This window comes from Muscardinus avellanarius, assembly GCF_963383645.1.
Source record: "Muscardinus avellanarius genome assembly, chromosome: 3".
Classification (NCBI taxonomy): domain Eukaryota; kingdom Metazoa; phylum Chordata; class Mammalia; order Rodentia; family Gliridae; genus Muscardinus; species Muscardinus avellanarius.
This window is the reverse complement of record NC_137788.1, coordinates 141,355,655-141,372,310: the sequence shown is the minus strand read 5'-3', so window position 1 is coordinate 141,372,310 and position 16,656 is coordinate 141,355,655. Positions and strand designations below refer to the sequence as shown.

The 16,656-nt window shown below is 41.6% G+C and overlaps 1 protein-coding gene across 2 annotated transcripts in view; it reads right to left on the bottom strand.

The window, feature by feature from the left end:
- SCAPER (S-phase cyclin A associated protein in the ER) overlaps positions 1-16,656 on the bottom strand; it is a gene marked incomplete at both ends in the record, with an annotated part of 288,797 nt that overhangs the window by 215,869 nt on the left and 56,272 nt on the right. For both annotated transcript variants that reach the window (XM_080692276.1, XM_080692277.1), the window contains 3 exons: positions 12,848-12,955; positions 13,481-13,633; positions 15,284-15,365. In XM_080692276.1, the coding sequence (XP_080548402.1) occupies positions 12,848-12,955; positions 13,481-13,633; positions 15,284-15,365 (343 nt within the window). The remainder of the gene's footprint in view (positions 1-12,847; positions 12,956-13,480; positions 13,634-15,283; positions 15,366-16,656) is intronic.

The window sequence follows — 16,656 nt, the reverse complement described above, 5'->3', positions numbered from 1 at the left end:
GCTAGGTGATCCAGACAAAGATCAGCAGACTATTCGGATCTAAAAAATATTATAAATCAAATGGACCTAACAGACATTTACAGAGTATTTCACACAGCAATAGTAGAACAGATTCCTTTCAAGGAACCTTCTCTAAAATAGACCATGTTCTAAACACTCACAGAACTTCTCCAAAATAAACCATATCATAGGCTACAAATTAAAAAGTTAAAGAAAATGACGTAATATTTTGTATCTTTCCAGATTATGATGGGTTGAAATTTCAAATCAACAGTAAGAAGATATAAAAGAGTTAAAGAAGCATATGGAGATTAAATAATACATTTCTGAATGAGAGCTGGATCATTGAAAAAATAAAGGGAGACATTAAAACTTCCTAGAATCAAATGAAAATGGAAACACAACTTACCAAACTTAGCAGAATCTTTAGGACATTACGAATTTTAGGAGCAAAGTTTATAGCGTTGAGAGAGAGGGAAGTGAAGGAAGGAGGAAAGAGAAAGAGGGAAGGATGGAAGGAGAAAGGGAAGCAGGCCAGATGGCCACATAAAGAACCTAATAATGCAGGAGGAACCCTAGATGAAAAAGGAAATCCTATAGAGGAGCAAACAAGACAACCTAAAGGAGGAGAAAGGAGGGGGGAAGAGGAAAATCTCTAAAACACACAATGTACTTAAACATATCGAAGTCAACCACTAAGCCAAGCAAGGGAAGGAGGGACGGGGAGGGAATGGGGTGGGAATTGGGGAGGGGTCAAATCAGTAATGTGTACATGTATGTACAGACAAGTTTTTTACCTCAATATGATGTATGAATATAATGCACTAACAAAAAAATTTTAAAAAAGAACCTGATAATGTAAATTGAGGCCCTAGAAAAGCAGAAACAAACTAACCCCAAAATAAAAGGCAGAAAATAATCAAAATCAGAGCAGAAACTAATAAAGTAGAAAATAAACAATACAAAGAATTGACCCAGCAGAAAGCTAGTTTTTTGAGGATAAACAAGATTGATAACCCTTAGCTGACCTAACCCAAAGAGAGAAATCATCCAAATTAATAAAAAAAATGGTATCACCACCGACAGCATGGAAATTCAGAGGATCACTAGAAATTATTTTGAAAACATATTACAATAAATCAGAAAACCTAGAAGAAACTTACAAATTGACACATACAACCACCTAAATTGGAACAAGAGGATATATAACAAACAAAGGTTGAAGAAGAAATAAAAGAAATAAAGTCTTCAAACAAACAAACAAAAAGCCCAGGGCTGGTACATTCTCCGTTGAATTCTTCAAGATCTTTCACAGAAAACTATGCCAAATAATCTTCAAATTATTTCATTAAACAAAAAAATGGAATACTCCCAAATTTATTCTACGAAGCCAGTATTACTTTGTAACCAAAACTATACATGGTGCCTTAAAGAAAGAAAATTACTGACCAATATCCTTTATGAACATAGATTTTAAGATTTTTTTCTTCCTTCCTCTCTTTTTCTGTTTTTTTTTTTTTTTTTTTGGTACTAAGGATTGAACCCAGGAATATTCTATTTCTGAGCTATATCCTCAGCCTATTTACTTATTTATTCATTTATTAGTTCATTCATTCAGAAGCAGGGTCTTGATAAATTACTGCATGTTGGCCTTGTACCTATGATCCTTCTGTGATCCTTAGCATCCCAAGTATTGGGATTACAGGCATGTACCACTACACTGAGATAGATGTAAAAATTGTTAATAAAATACCAGCATTTTTTTACCTTGAAAAGCACATAGTTTTATCATTTAGATTCTAAGATGATGAAAGAGAAAAATATCAAACACATAACTTTTTTTTACAAAGTCTCAAAAAATGCTAGAAAAATTCCCCAGTTAAATTACAATAAAAATGCAAAACAATAAAGCTTTCTTACCCAGCAGCTACATATTATATTTAACAGGCTTCAAATAAAATGTGTCAAAGATCAGGAATAAGTTATCTCAAATGTCAAGTGCATAGGGTCAAATGCACAATTTTATTAGGTCAGAGGTGATACAAATAAAATCTTATATGTCAAGGAAGAGGGGTCACAGACAAGGTATATATATAATACAAAGACATCACAGATGACATGTAATAATTTTAAGTAAAATGCTTACTATACATGCCCTCACTGATTAAAAGTGAAACTTCTATATGAGTAATATAATCTTAATATATCACATAATTCATATGTTATATTGCATATTTATTTTTAGGAAGAAGGGTCCATCACAAAGAATACCTACATTAATTGGGTGAGAACTTTAAGAAAATTTAATTCTCTTGAACTGAAAGAGTTGAACACATCAATCAAATCTCAAATTATAATGGCTAAATATCAGATCAAATATACTATAACAGATAAAAAATTAGATATTACTATATATCATTCTTTCAAAATGCATGCTTCTGATATCCTTTCTTCCTCACATTTTTCTCATGGGAAAAAAAATAAAATTTACATTTCTGGTTACATAACAGAATACTCTAGAAAATTTTAAAATTTTTGTAAATTAAATAATATTTAGCTGGGCGTGGTGGTGCACGCTTGTAATCCCCACACTTGGGAGGCAGAGACAGAAGGATTATGCAGGTTCAAAGCCAGCCTCACTGGTCTAAGAGACCCTGTTTCCAAATATAAATATAAAATAGGTCTGGGAGTGTAGCCCGGAGTTAGAAGGTTTCCATTCCCAGTAACACACACACACACACACACACACACACACACACACACACACAAAATTAATAATAATAATAATAATAATATTATTATTATTATTATTATAATATTATTATTATTATTTAGCTTTTTAAATTAAAATCCTAATTATAAACTTTTAAAAGTGCAAAAATTTCCTTTATAATGGTAATCATTACCTTACAATAATTTGAAATAATAAACCTCATTACCTCATTATAATGTAAATTCTTCCATTTATAAAAATAAATTTTTGAGCGTAGTTCCAAAGTTGAACACATATTCTGATGACTTTAGCTGTAAAAATCAAACTCAAATAGAAAACAGGAATATTCATACACAATTTAAGGAGGCAAAAAATCCCATAGCATAGCATCCTTTCTTAAAATACTCATACATTTAGCCAGGCATGGTAGCACAGCCTCTAATCCCAGAACTTGGAAGGCTGAAACAAGGAGGATCCCAGGTTCAAGAAGCCTCAGCAACAGAGCTAGACTCTCAGCAACCTACAGAGATCCTGTTTAAAAACAATAAAAAAGGGGTGGGGTGCAGCTGAGAGGACAGAATGCCCCTGAGTCCAATGCCCAGTCACACACAAACACATCAAACAATTTAAATAAAAAGCCAAAACGTTATTTGAGGTAAACTAGACAGATAATTAGTTCTGTTAGTTGCTAAGCAGAGCAAGGGAGAGAGGGAAGGATTAACGCTAATTTCACTGAGAATGACAGAAAGTCATTCCACTTAGGGCACTACTAAAGAACCCCTTGGCCAAATACTACTTTCACAAATCCAAAGGAATCAGCATAAGCAGCCTAAGGGGCTTTCCAACACTGAAGCATGCCCAGACCATTAAGCCCAATGAGTTTCCCTCAGCACCAACAGGAAATTTCCAACTTAGTAAAAACAGTACAGCCACAGTAAGCTGTAATGTGAACTAGAAGAAACCTCCCAAAATGAATAATGCAAGAAGGGGGAGGTTTCCACATGGGGTAAAACCCACGAAGTAGAATATGCCACTTCTGTTTTCCACACTCAGAAAAGAGAGTGCTCAAAATTAGAGATAGCCGAATAAAGAGGCAGCACATTTCAGTTGCTCTGAGACTCAGAACTCAACTAGCAGGAAGGCTGCATCTTGGCAAGAAAAGAAAAGTGTACCAGTATTGGGAGTGGCCTAGGAAGATTTGAGAAAGCTCTGATTATTAATAGATATAATTAAAAAATAATTGTGTCAAAAGCAGCAGACCTGGGGAAAGAAAGACTTTGTTTCGGTTTCAGTCAAGAAACAAACAACTATTGGAACTTAAATTAACCTAGCTAAAGGTAATTAGCAAGTCTCTAAGAGAGGGGAACTAGGACTTCCTCATCCTCATTCTAAAGACAGGTTTACATAATAACTGGATAATCTTGCTAGGATGGGAGGAGGGGTCATCTTGCCAAGGGAGGAACCTTACAGGGACATTTAGTTTACTATGTCAGAATTACGTAAACAAGATGGAGGTCATTGGTATAAAAGGTCTGGTCCACATGTTGTATCTTTGGTGGGGCATTCACTCAAACCACCCCCCTATGCCATTCAAGAATGGCATGGGGCTGTAACTCTCTTCTGTATTTCTATCTTTTTAATAAACTTCTTTAAATCTTTAGCAAGAGTCCGGGCTAATGTGTATTTTATCCTTAGCTCAGGACAAGAACCTGTAGTTTTTCTGTTTTTTTGTGTTTTGAGGGAATCTGTGTCTGGAACCCTAACAGGGGTCCTCAGGGACAGTTTCCCCAAAACCATAACATATTCTCAAAACCGTAACATTTTTGGTGCCCAACATTTTGGGGTAACGTGGAGCATGTGGCTCAGTAATTTTCACGGGACTTTTTGAATAGTGGGTCGGTGGGCAGCAGGAGCTTTAGCTCCAGCTGTAGAGCTACTGAGCTTTAAAACAACTATAGAGCAGCCTTTGCATCACTGCATCTCTGAAAGTGACTTCCAGGGCATCTCGCCAGTGGTCCTGGTACCACTGCACCCCAAAAGGTATGTGTTAAGTTGGGTCCTGCACTCATGTGACTTTGTGTCACATGACCTCTGCAGGGCAAGGGAGGGGCTGAAACCCCCGCGAGAATTGGGCATTCCCGCGAGTAAACCCCCATCTCGCGAGATGCATGCCTTTAAAAAGGAGAGCCCGCGTCCTCTAGCTTCGGACAGGCGCGCAGGCCCCATGGTGCCTTGCCCTGATCCCCGGGAGAGCCGTGCCATTAAAACTTTACATGCCACGTGTACCGGACCTCTCTCGTGTTTTTCACACTCTGCCGTACTCACATTATTTTTATTTTACTCGCATTTAATTTTTTATTTTACTTATCATTTGGTGCCGAACCGGGAGAACTCTTGGGTCCTTCCCCATTTTTTTCCTTTTTTTTTTTCTGTTTTCTCTTTTTATTTTTCCTCTCTTTTTGAGCCCCGGACTCTCCGACCCGCCAGCAGCTCGACTGTGAGGTCCCACACCAGCGCTCCGCTTGCAGGCGTTGCTCCCGCCACTGCCGCTTGGACCTCCTAAAACCGCCGTTCCCGCCTGCCCACGCCGCCGCCACTGGAATGGGACCACGCCGCCCACGGACTGCGCCACACCGCGCGCCTATGTCTTCTCCGCGCCTGGCGTTGCTTAGACCCGCCTGCCGGGGCCGCCTGCCTCCTCCATCTAGGTGGCCACCACTCTGCTAAACAGCCCCCAGCCCGCCAAGTCCAGCCCGCGCTCCAGCTGGTTCCTCCACTCGGACTTGCGCCCTGGCGCCCTTCACCCTGTGCCTGCCCACCCCTGCTGCCTGGGCCTGGCCATTCCGGTAAGCAGCCACATGGAATTACTGGGGGGGGGGGGGTCGCCAGCTTTGGCCCGCCATCTTGCACACGTGGAATCACTGGGGGGCCGCCATCTTGGCCCCACCATCTTTAACCCCTCCCACCTCATGGCCTCACTGGAGGCCTCGCCATCCTTAACCCCTCCCACCTCATGGCCTCACTGGAGGCCTCGCCATCCTTAACCCCTCCCACCTCATGGCCTCACTGGAGGCCTCGCCATCTTTAACCCCTCCCACCTCATGGCCTCACTGGAGGCCTCGCCATCCTTAACCCCTCCCACCTCATGGCCTCACTGGAGGCCTCGCCATCCTTAACCCCTCCCACCTCATGGCCTCACTGGAGGCCTCGCCATCCTTAACCCCTCCCACCTCATGGCCTCACTGGAGGCCTCGCCATCCTTAACCCCTCCCACCTCATGGCCTCACTGGAGGCCTCGCCATCTTTAACCCCTCCCACCTCATGGCCTCACTGGAGGCCTCACAATCTTTAATCCCTCCCACTTTCCACTCCTAACCAATCCTAGGAGTCGGCGGCCATCTTTCTGGCCCGAGCCAGGCAGCTTGGCACTTGCTCTGCCTGCCAACTGCCTGCGCGGGCCAGGACCTCTGCCTGCCGCTTGGACCTCCTAAAGCACCGTTCCAGCTTGGTTCTCCGGTCACCGCTGGGACCTCTGGCCGGTTTGCCCCACCCGCCCCGAGCCAGGCTCACTGGCGGTGCTCCTCGGGGCCCAGCCTCAATGTCTGGCGTGTGCCTGGAAGCCATTTTGTCTCCACGCCGCGGGCCCGGCAAGCCATGCCGCCTGCGCACCCCCACTTATCCCACCTGCGCCAGCCACCAGTGCCGTCCACACCAGCCACCGGCATCCACGCGCCCCAGCTCCACCACGCTCCCAGCAGCTTCTCAGCGCTTCTGTCGCAGCCAGCGCTGGCTGGCAACACTTCACTCCAGTAAACTGCCTCCTTCCCTTGGTTAGCGGGTTCCAGACTTGGGTCTTCCGGTCCACTGGGACCTAAAAATCCAAGCGCTTGGTGACCCATTGTCCCCCGGTCCACTGGGACCACGCTGCGGATGACCAGGTCATCCTCCGGTTTTGAGAAGGAATGAAGACGTTCTTCCCTATCTCTTAACCTCTGTTTCCGAACGATTGAGCAGGGAAATCGGGGACGCCCATTTCCTGTTCTTCGTTTCCGCCCACGAACCAATTATGGGGAGTCGAACCCTTATACTAGCAGATGCCCTGAGAGCCTGTCTGCCTTGATACGAGTTGGGAAATAGGTTGCGGTGGCCCAGGAATAGTTAGGAACTTTTATAAGCGGTCTGGTATCCTTCCAAATGCTCTCCCCCATCAGCTTCCATTTATTTTCCCGCCAGCTGCCATTTTGTGATGGCGCGTAGTCACTGCCTGGTGATGTCACAGTCGCCATCTTGGCCTGCGCCAGACTGCAATTTTGCTGGGCGGCCCGCGTGGGCGCGCCCTAGGTGCTGTGGGAAACGCCGGGGCTGGGGCGACACCCTCTGCCCGTGGGGAGTCTGCGTTGCCATTCTTGCCAGACACCAGCCCCGGGACGTGCTCTTTGTGAGTATAGGTCCGTCACAGCTGACAGAACCTTAACATAGTATCTAAGTTTTAATTCCAGAGAGAAACAGGCGGAGATGGAGCATACACTCTTGACTTTGCCAAAAAGCAGATCCCTGGTAGCTGCCCTTTGGCTGGCGGTGGCGGCTCAGCCCTCTGGAGCGCCACCTAGGTGTGGAGGACTGCAATGACAACTACCTCCAGGAGCCTGCCTCAAGTGGGGCAAAGCCACGCCTACCAATCAGACTGCTCGGCGTGTGGCCAGGAGGGCCACTGGAACAATGCCCTTGGAAAAGGGTGAGCCCCAGGTGCCTCAACACAGGGGGAGCACCTTTCCAGACCAGGCCCCGCCGCTGGCCCTACTCAGCCTGGCTGAAGACTGATGGCTCCTGGATCCCTCAACCTCCATCCTCTTTGCCAGCTCAGGCCCTTGCCTGTTCAAGCCTCCTCAAGCGCACATCACTAAGCTGTCCAGGGTAACCTCCAATTCGCACTGCAGCTATGCACCCACCTGCACCCCCTTCTGGGGGACTGGACTCCCGACTCCTCCCGGCCTGGGGCCCCTGACGACGCCCCTTGACAGCAGGAAGAAGCTAGAGGGTCCAATCGTCATCCATTATCCCTACCATCAAAAGGCCGGAATGTTAAGTTGGGTCCTGCACTCATGTGACTTTGTGTCACATGACCTCTGCAGGGCAAGGGAGGGGCTGAAACCCCCGCGAGAATTGGGCATTCCCGCGAGTAAACCCCCATCTCGCGAGATGCATGCCTTTAAAAAGGAGAGCCCGCGTCCTCTAGCTTCGGACAGGCGCGCAGGCCCCATGGTGCCTTGCCCTGATCCCCGGGAGAGCCGTGCCATTAAAACTTTACATGCCACGTGTACCGGACCTCTCTCGTGTTTTTCACACTCTGCCGTACTCACATTATTTTTATTTTACTCGCATTTAATTTTTTATTTTACTTATCAGTATGTACCTTCCTGGAGTGATAAGGAGTTTCCCCAGAATGACTGTTGATCTTCTGGCATCTGGGAGGTAATTCTGGTTCGTGGGGACCCCCTCTCCCCTGCGAAGGAACTAGCCTGCGGTCGAATCCCCTCCAGGAAGTAAACCCTTTAAATAGCATAAGCTTGATAGACCCAATGAGTGCCCATCCATTCTGCCCACATAGAAGATGGGATACTCTTTTAAAAACCCTATGCAAAGTTAAATCTAAAAAGAGAAAGGCCCATGGCCCACCTTCGGAAAGCTCCCCAAACAGGAGATGCCAGCCAGCACCAAACAGGAGATGCCAGCTAGCACCCATTTCTAAAATGGTAGTAAGTTTTTTTTTTGGTGTTTTTTTTTTCTGTAGTTGGAAACAGATTCTAGGAGGATAAGTTAGCTTGCTTTTAGCGGCAGTCTAAGCCTGAATGGGTAAGCTTCTTCAAGAGCTCAAGAAAAAACCTACTCAAAAGTTTCAGCCAGATAACTAACTGCCAGGCAGGCCTGCTAGGTGAATGGCCACACCCAAGAGGCTTTGTCTGGCATTTGGCAGACAGTTACAGCTCCATTTGCATAAGAAAGCCCTCAGGGAAGTAAGCTCTGGAGGGAGCCACACCTGACTGTGTGGCAGCTCAGGACTCTTAGGCCAATCAAAATTGGAGAATATTTTCAGGGAAGCAAATTAATAAGATTTTTTTTGAAAATGGCAATATTTTCAGCTAGAAAACTTCATTGAGAAAAGGGACAGGAGAAGGGACTAGCAGGGCAGAAGGGAGATAGCTAAACTTCAAGTCTGCAAAGCTCTTCTGGTGGACTGTGAGGCCACTGTCACTGCTCCATGCCATCCCAGCTGGACGCCCCCAGCTGGGCTACTAGCTTTAGGGGTTACAGGAGACCTAATCTGGACAGAAAAAGGCCACACAGACCTCTCTCCATCTTAAGATGGGATTCCAGCAATATCCTAAGTGCTCGGGTAATTGGTTTTAGATTGGGAAGCTGTGGGAAGGGGGGAGGGGGCGACCTTGCCCAGACAGTCCACTAAAACCCCACTCCCTGTCAGGGAGGTTTAAATTTTGTAAAAAGGAGGAAAGCTAGATGGAAGTAGCTTATCTTCAGCTGTTCTTTAACCTTCCAGACCACTCAGATTTCTTTAACAATTGCAGGGTTGGAGCAATTGTGGCAGCCTTGGTTGGCTACAGTAGTGTGGGAAGGGAGAGTTTAGAGTTCGATCTGTGCATACTATCTGTCCCATAGCAAAGACTGTTGAGTTTGGTGACCATCCCTGCGGAGGTCAGAGTGGATGCTAGTCAAACACAGCAGAAACATGAATTAGTAGACAGACTCTAGGAACACTCCAGCGAGACCTAGAGTCAGCAGCCCTCTTTGCCCCATGGGATGAATGCCACTTAAGAATAAAAGAAAGTCACCAAATAACCTACTGGTACACTTCAAGGCCCTCAAAAAGCAGAAACAGACTAATTCCAAAGCCAGTAGAAAGCAGGAAATAGTTAAATGAGAGCAGAAATCAATAAAATAGAGAATAATAAAAAATAAAAAGCCTGGGCTGGGCGTGGTGGCACACGCTTGTAATCCCTGCGCTTGGGAGGCGGATACAGGAGGATAGTGCAGGTTTGAAGCCAGCCTCACTGGCTTAAGGGACCCTTTTTCCAAATTAAAAAAAATAAAAAATAAAAAAATATATATATATATAAAATAGGTCTGGGAGTGTAGCCTGGAGGTAGAAGGATTTCAGGAACCCCAGTTCCACAGAAAAATAAAAAATAAAAATAAAAAATTAAATATTAAAAAATTAAAAGACCAAAAATAAACCTGGTCTTTGAAAAGGTAAGATTGACAAACCCTTAGCCAATCTAACCTAAAGAAATACATCTAAATTACTAAATTAAAAAATGAAAAAGGAGACATCATAGATCTAGAGGAGTATCTTGAAAATTTATTTCCCAATAAACTAGAAAACAGAAGAAATCAAAGGACTTCTAGACACAGGAACTTTTTAATTTACTGCTATCCCATTTATTAATTTCCTGAGCTTTGGGGATATTACTGAGAAAATTTCGACCAGTGCCTGTAAATTGGAGTATTAGTCCTATGCCCTGCTCTAGGAATTCCAGAATCTCTGGTCGAATTTCCAGGTTCTTGATCCATTTTGAGTTGACTTTTGTGCAGGGTGAGAAATAGAAACTCTTATATGCTGTTGGTGGGATTGCAAATTAGTGCAGCCACTATGGAGATCAATGTGGAGATTTCTTTAAAAAAAATACAACCTAGGAATGGATCCACCATATGATGTAGTTATATCACTCCTGGGTATAATTCAAAAGGATTTAAGTCAGGATATTATAGTGATACATACATGTCCATATTTATAGCAACAGAATTCACAACAACTAAATCACAGAACCAGCCTAGGTATCCAACAACAGAGGAAGAGTATAAAATTATGGAACATCCACACAGTGGAACTGTACTCAACAACAGAGAACAAAATTATGTCATTTTCAGGGAAATGGATGGACCTGGAGAATATTATGCCAAGTGAGATTAGCCTATTCTATAAAGTGAAGGGTCCTATGTTTTCTCTCATATGTGGAAGCTGAGGAGTAACTGGGATACAAGAGGGACTTTATTTTAAATGCTTTTATTGCTATATCATAGTCTATACCATAATATAATTCATGGTGATAGTGACATACATGCACACAACACTGGGAAAATAGAGGAGAAAATAGTGACGGGGTTAGAGAGAATCAATGAAGGAAAACCTTCCACTAACATTATGTACATGAATTACCAGTGCCAATCTCAATATCATGGATAGAGAAGGGGAGGGAGCCAGGGGTAAGCTTATCAAGTGCTATGTACACAGACAGTCCTATCACTGTGAACTACATGAAGATGCACAACTGCAATGCACCAATAAAAGTATATTAAATAACAGTAACAAAAACAGACTGTCCTAGCCTCTATGGAGTATAAGCCCTCCCTTCCCTGCACAAGGCCTCTTCTCTCAAAACTCTCCACCCACTTCACTATATAATATTTCTCAGCCGGGCTTGGTGGCTCACACTTGTAATCCCATTACTTGGGAGGCTGACACAGGAAGATCTCAGTTCACAGCCAGCCTCAGCTACTTACTGAGACTTTCTGCAACTATGTGAGACCCTGTTTCAAAATAAAGAATTAAAAATGAGGCTGGCCGGGCGTGGTGGCGCACGCTTGTAATCCCCGCGCTTGGGAGGCAGAGACAGGAGGATCGCGCAGGTTCGAAGCCAGCCGCGCGCGCTGGCTTACGAGACCCTGTTTCCAAATAAAAATGTAAATATAGGTCTGGGAGTGTAGCCCGGAGATAGAAGGGCTTCCAGGAACCCCAGTACCACCAAAATAAATAAATAAATAAATAAAATAAAAATGAGGCTGGGGGTGCAGCTTGGAGGGAGAATGCCCATGGGTTCCAACCCCGGTGCCGCAAAAAAGGAAAAAAAAAAAAAAAGAGTATGTATGTATGTATGTATGTACGTATGTACATATACTTTCTCTCTTGGTGCTTCCCATCTGAAGCTTTTCTTTTGGGAAGAAAGAACCAAGGATATCATTACCCAATTCCATGCTCCATTTCACTTGTATTGAAAGTACTTAGAATTTACAAAAGAGAAATTCAGAAATCCATTCCAGTAATAACCTTCAAGCCACTGTGTTTAGCCTTTCAATTCAATTTAATGAGCATTTACTTAAAAACCTTAACCAGGCATGATGATGCTATATGCCTGTAATTCCTGTACTTGAAAGGCTGAGAAAGGAGGATCCCAAGTTCAAAGACAGCCTCAGCAACATAGTGAGACTCTCAGCATCCTAGCAAAACCTAGTTTCCACACAAAAAAATAAAAAAGGCTGGGGGTGTAGCTCAGAGGCAGACTGCCACTGGGTTCAATCTCCAGTGCCATAAACAAACAAACCAATCAACCTTAACTATGTGTTAACTATTATGTAAACATGAATATCCAGAATTTAATACTAGAGATTTTTAATTCCAGTCACAGTAAACTGCCTGGTAGTGGATTAATCTTCCAACGCCCAAAGTTGGACACAATAAACAAAGCAAATATTTGAAAGCATTAAAAAATAGCCAGCAAAGCCAGGACTTGAGACCATATATGGTCTGTAAAAGAAAAGCACATGAAGTGAGCTCCGCGTTCACCCTGGAGCTGTCAATCTTTGGCATGGAGAACAGTGCAAGCTGAAAGTGGCAGTCTTAGTCAGCGGAGGAGACAGAATATGGAATTCAGTGCTATCACTGTAGTTAGAACTTGAGGGAGAAATCCTTCCAAGGAGGACATGCAGCAAAGTGAACCCAAATAATGGTGTGCTATCTTCCCCCCAGCATTGGTCATTCCCAGAAGCTTTGAGGGAACAACAGTTTCACCACTCTTGCCCAACTAAAATGTATTGAGAAACCAACCAGATAATTTCCACTTCCTGATAGTATCCAAACCAGAGCAAAGCTTCATCGCCTTCAATCTTTTCCAAAATCGCCTACAATAAACCTTCCTACAAATGCTTTCTAATGCCTGCCTATGGAGAAGCTCCATGACACTCTAGATAGTCACAGAAATACATATAAACGTGAATTTCTTTACAATACATGAGAACATGTGAGGCGCTCAATAGCTGAGAATGTACAAAGGTAAACCTTACCACTTCTTCATCTGAAAGCTCACGTCCTTGGATACTGCTATTCTCCCTCACAGCTTGCTGATGTTTTTTGCCTTTAATGTGACTAAAAAGATATACCTCTGAAGAGATCTAAAAGCACAAAATCAAAGGAATGCAATCAATATCACATGAAGTCTAATTCTTAATATTACATATTCAAGCCATTCTACCATATTTGAGATCACTCTAACATTACATATTAGGCTTAAAATATTTGCCTTAGAATGTAATTCTGAGACTCCTCTAGAAGATACATGACCAAAAAAAAAAAAAAAAAAAAGCATAATCCATCACCACCAGCCTAACAGGAAATAGTGTTTTCTGAGTTGGAAGGGTCAGGTCTCAGCACTGAAAATGTTGTTTTTCTTTTTTTGGTTTCAATACCCAAAAATATTGATTTGGGCTATCATTAAGCATATAAACATTTTAGTAGCACCTGCACTCTTTGGCACTTTGCATTGCTATTTCTAAATGCTATTATTTGTACTACTTATGTTTTATTCAGAATCATAAAAGAAATCCATGGCATTCATCAGATGACTTGGCATAAATTTAAAAAGACTGGAAGAATATATTTCCATTGTTCTATAAACATTAGCAACAATGACAACCTACCAGAACATTGCAGAGAGAACACTGCTTTTTTCTTTCATAAGGGGTAAGTTTGGGGGCATAATCAGTATTTGCATGTCGCCCACTGCTTAACTCAGCAGCTTTTTCTTTCCTTTGTTCAATCTGTTCCATATGTCTCCGAATGCTTTCATCATGCTGTAAATGAAGTCAAAATGCAAGAAATTTTAAAACTATTAAAATTATACTGAGAATTTGAAAAAAATATTTTCATTAAGGCTTTTAAAATAATAGAAAAAACATCTTGGTTTTTTTTTTTTTTTTTTTTTTTTTTTCCAGTACTGGGGATAGAACCCAGGGGCATTCTATCCGAGCTATACCCCCACCCCGATTTTTTATTCTTTATTTTAAAACATGGTCTCACTATATTGAGGACAGCCTCGCTAAGTATCTGAGGCTGGCCAAGAACCTATGATCCTTCCTGTCTCAGGTTACAACCTCCCAAGCACTGGGATCACAAGCGTGAGCCACCACATCCAGCTTAAAACTTCTTGTTCCAATGTTAATACTAAGAACAAAGGTTTACATAAAGCCTTTTGATATCTACCACATATTCATGTTTCCTGAAGTGTGTCCCAAGGGATATTAATAGGTATTTTGTAGGAAAGGATCCAAGGTCAAATCAATTTGGAAAAGAGTTAAGTTAAAGTTGAACAGGTTTTTAAAGAATGTTATAAAACCTCTTGTATGTCCACTGTGCTCTATGAACTAATAAGCCTAGTTTATAGTAAGCAGAATTTTACAAATTATTTGCCCACTACACATGTTTGAGAAATTTTTCCTGGAACACACTCTGAGAAATACTGGACCACAGGTAAAGCCCTGCAAATAAAGCTTGTGTGACACAGATCTCTACCTACCCCTGTCCCATTGCTGATTGTTTTTTCACTGCCAGTGACTATAAAAGAAAAAACTTTTAAAAAGCAATTTTAGACTTACACTCTTGTGCATACTATTTCATATGTGTGAAATGCAACCCACTCACCTACCCCGTCAACGTGTCCTATTTCAAGATCTGCTCAGGAATTGCCTAAAATTCTTTAACCACCGACAGCACTCATGTCAGTCTATGTTTCTGCCTATGTGCTTCTTTAGCATGCCACGTACACCTCTATCTATACAGCAATCATCTGTTTAGCATTTTAATTACATATTAGATATGAGTTTCCAGAAAACTGAGATCATGCTTTACAAATTCACACCTATTTACTGCACTAAAATTAAATGTATGATAAATTGCTAGACCATACAAATAGTAAAAATACAGTGTTCTCTCTTAAGGGGTTACTATCCCTGTAAGGAGTCTACATGTAAAAAATTGTGATAAAATGTGAAATATTCATATGCCAGAGACTATCTACATGTTATAGTAAAGGTAAAATTTTCTAGAAAATAGCAGTTTATCATATTCTCCCACATATAATTCATAAGCATTGGAACAACATGAGAGTATAGGAAATACCTTTTAGTTTATTTCTTAATGATTAAAATCTATGAATATCAAAAGGTTATTTGCAATGCCTTCAAGATACTCATAAATTGCTTAGTAAAAATAAAAAATATTAAACATCCTTTAATTTTCTTCCACATTGGTTCTTTCTGCCTTATCAAAATACATTTATTTCCCAGGTAACTGAGTTTGAAACAGTCATACCCCAATCATATAAGATTTCTTGTTTAAGATTTTTTTTAAAAAAAATACAGACTGATCTTGGTTCTATAAATAAAATTTTATAACCATGTCCCACTGAAAGTCCTATTTTTAAATAAAAAGATATGCTATCCCACCTTGAGCTGAATTTTTTTCTGTAGCTCTTCCATAGCTTCTTGTTGAGCAGCGGTGAGTGCGGCTAATCGTTCTTCCCTGTCTCTGTTAAAAGATAGTCAAAATTATAAATGCAAATGCTTAGGATAACAAATCTCAAGAGGTTAAAAACATAATTAGGACACAAAGGCTTACAGTCTATGGAGCTATTATTTTTTAAAAATTTTCTGAGCATCTACTATATCTCAGGTATACTGCTCATTAAATATCTGAGGACTGACAACTTCTTTTGGTGCTGAGGCAGCAGAGATTATTAGTTATGAAAATGGGCATTTACAAAAATAGAATAATCAAAAAAAGAATTTTTAAATTTAAAGTCTATAAAGATAAATTTCTAAAAATCACAAGAAAAGCTAAAAAACTAAGAAAATATTTTTAAAAATTTTAGAAGAACAAAAAATTAAAGTAGCAGGCGTGGTGGTACACGCCTGTAATCACCACGCTTGGGAGGCAGAGACAGGAGGATCGCACACAGGTTTGAAGCCAGCCTGTTTCCCCCCCCAAAAAAAAAAAAAAAAAACATATTATTTATATATATATATATAATAGGTCTGGGAGTGTAGCCTGGAGGTAAAAGGGTTTCCAGGAACCCCAGTTCCACCAAAAAGAAAAAAAGAAAGTAAGTAAAAGGATATTAAATTCAGGAGGTCCAACACCTGCCAAAAGGGATTCCAAAAATAAATAAAGAAAAATGGAATGGAAAAGATTTTTTAAAAATTAAATTTAAAAAAGTTTCACAGAACTAAGGGTATGATTCCAAGACTGAAATGGCCCGCTATTACATGAATAGAAATCTGAAGCACCTGAAAGGGATGTTACTTCAAACTGCTGAGGGGAAATGATTTTCAACAAAGAACAGATCAAGTAGAGCACAGAATAAGAAACTTTCAGATCATTTACATTGCCTGGAAAAAGTTAGCTCCCAAGAATTGTTTCTCTGCAAGCTATTCAAGAACATTCTCCAAAAAATGAAAACATTTATTTAGATAGAGAAAAAAATGGGAAACCAGGACCAAATGCCTCAGCACGGGAAAGAGGTAAAATGTTCTAGGAAACACTGGACCACCAGACTCACAGAACAACCTACCAGACTGAAGCCAAAGGACAAATGAATTTAGAGGTATGTCTCCATGAAGAAAACTAGATGGACAAAAGTACTAATATATGTTCCAAAATGTTCAGTTCTCTTGTGAATATTTGGGAATGACTGTGACTGATACATAGGAAAAGAAACTGCAAAGCAGAGCCAGGCCCGGTGGCATGTCTGTAAGCCTAGTACTTGTCAGGCTGAGACAGGAGGATTGCAGGCTCCTGGCCAGACTCCACAACTTAGTGA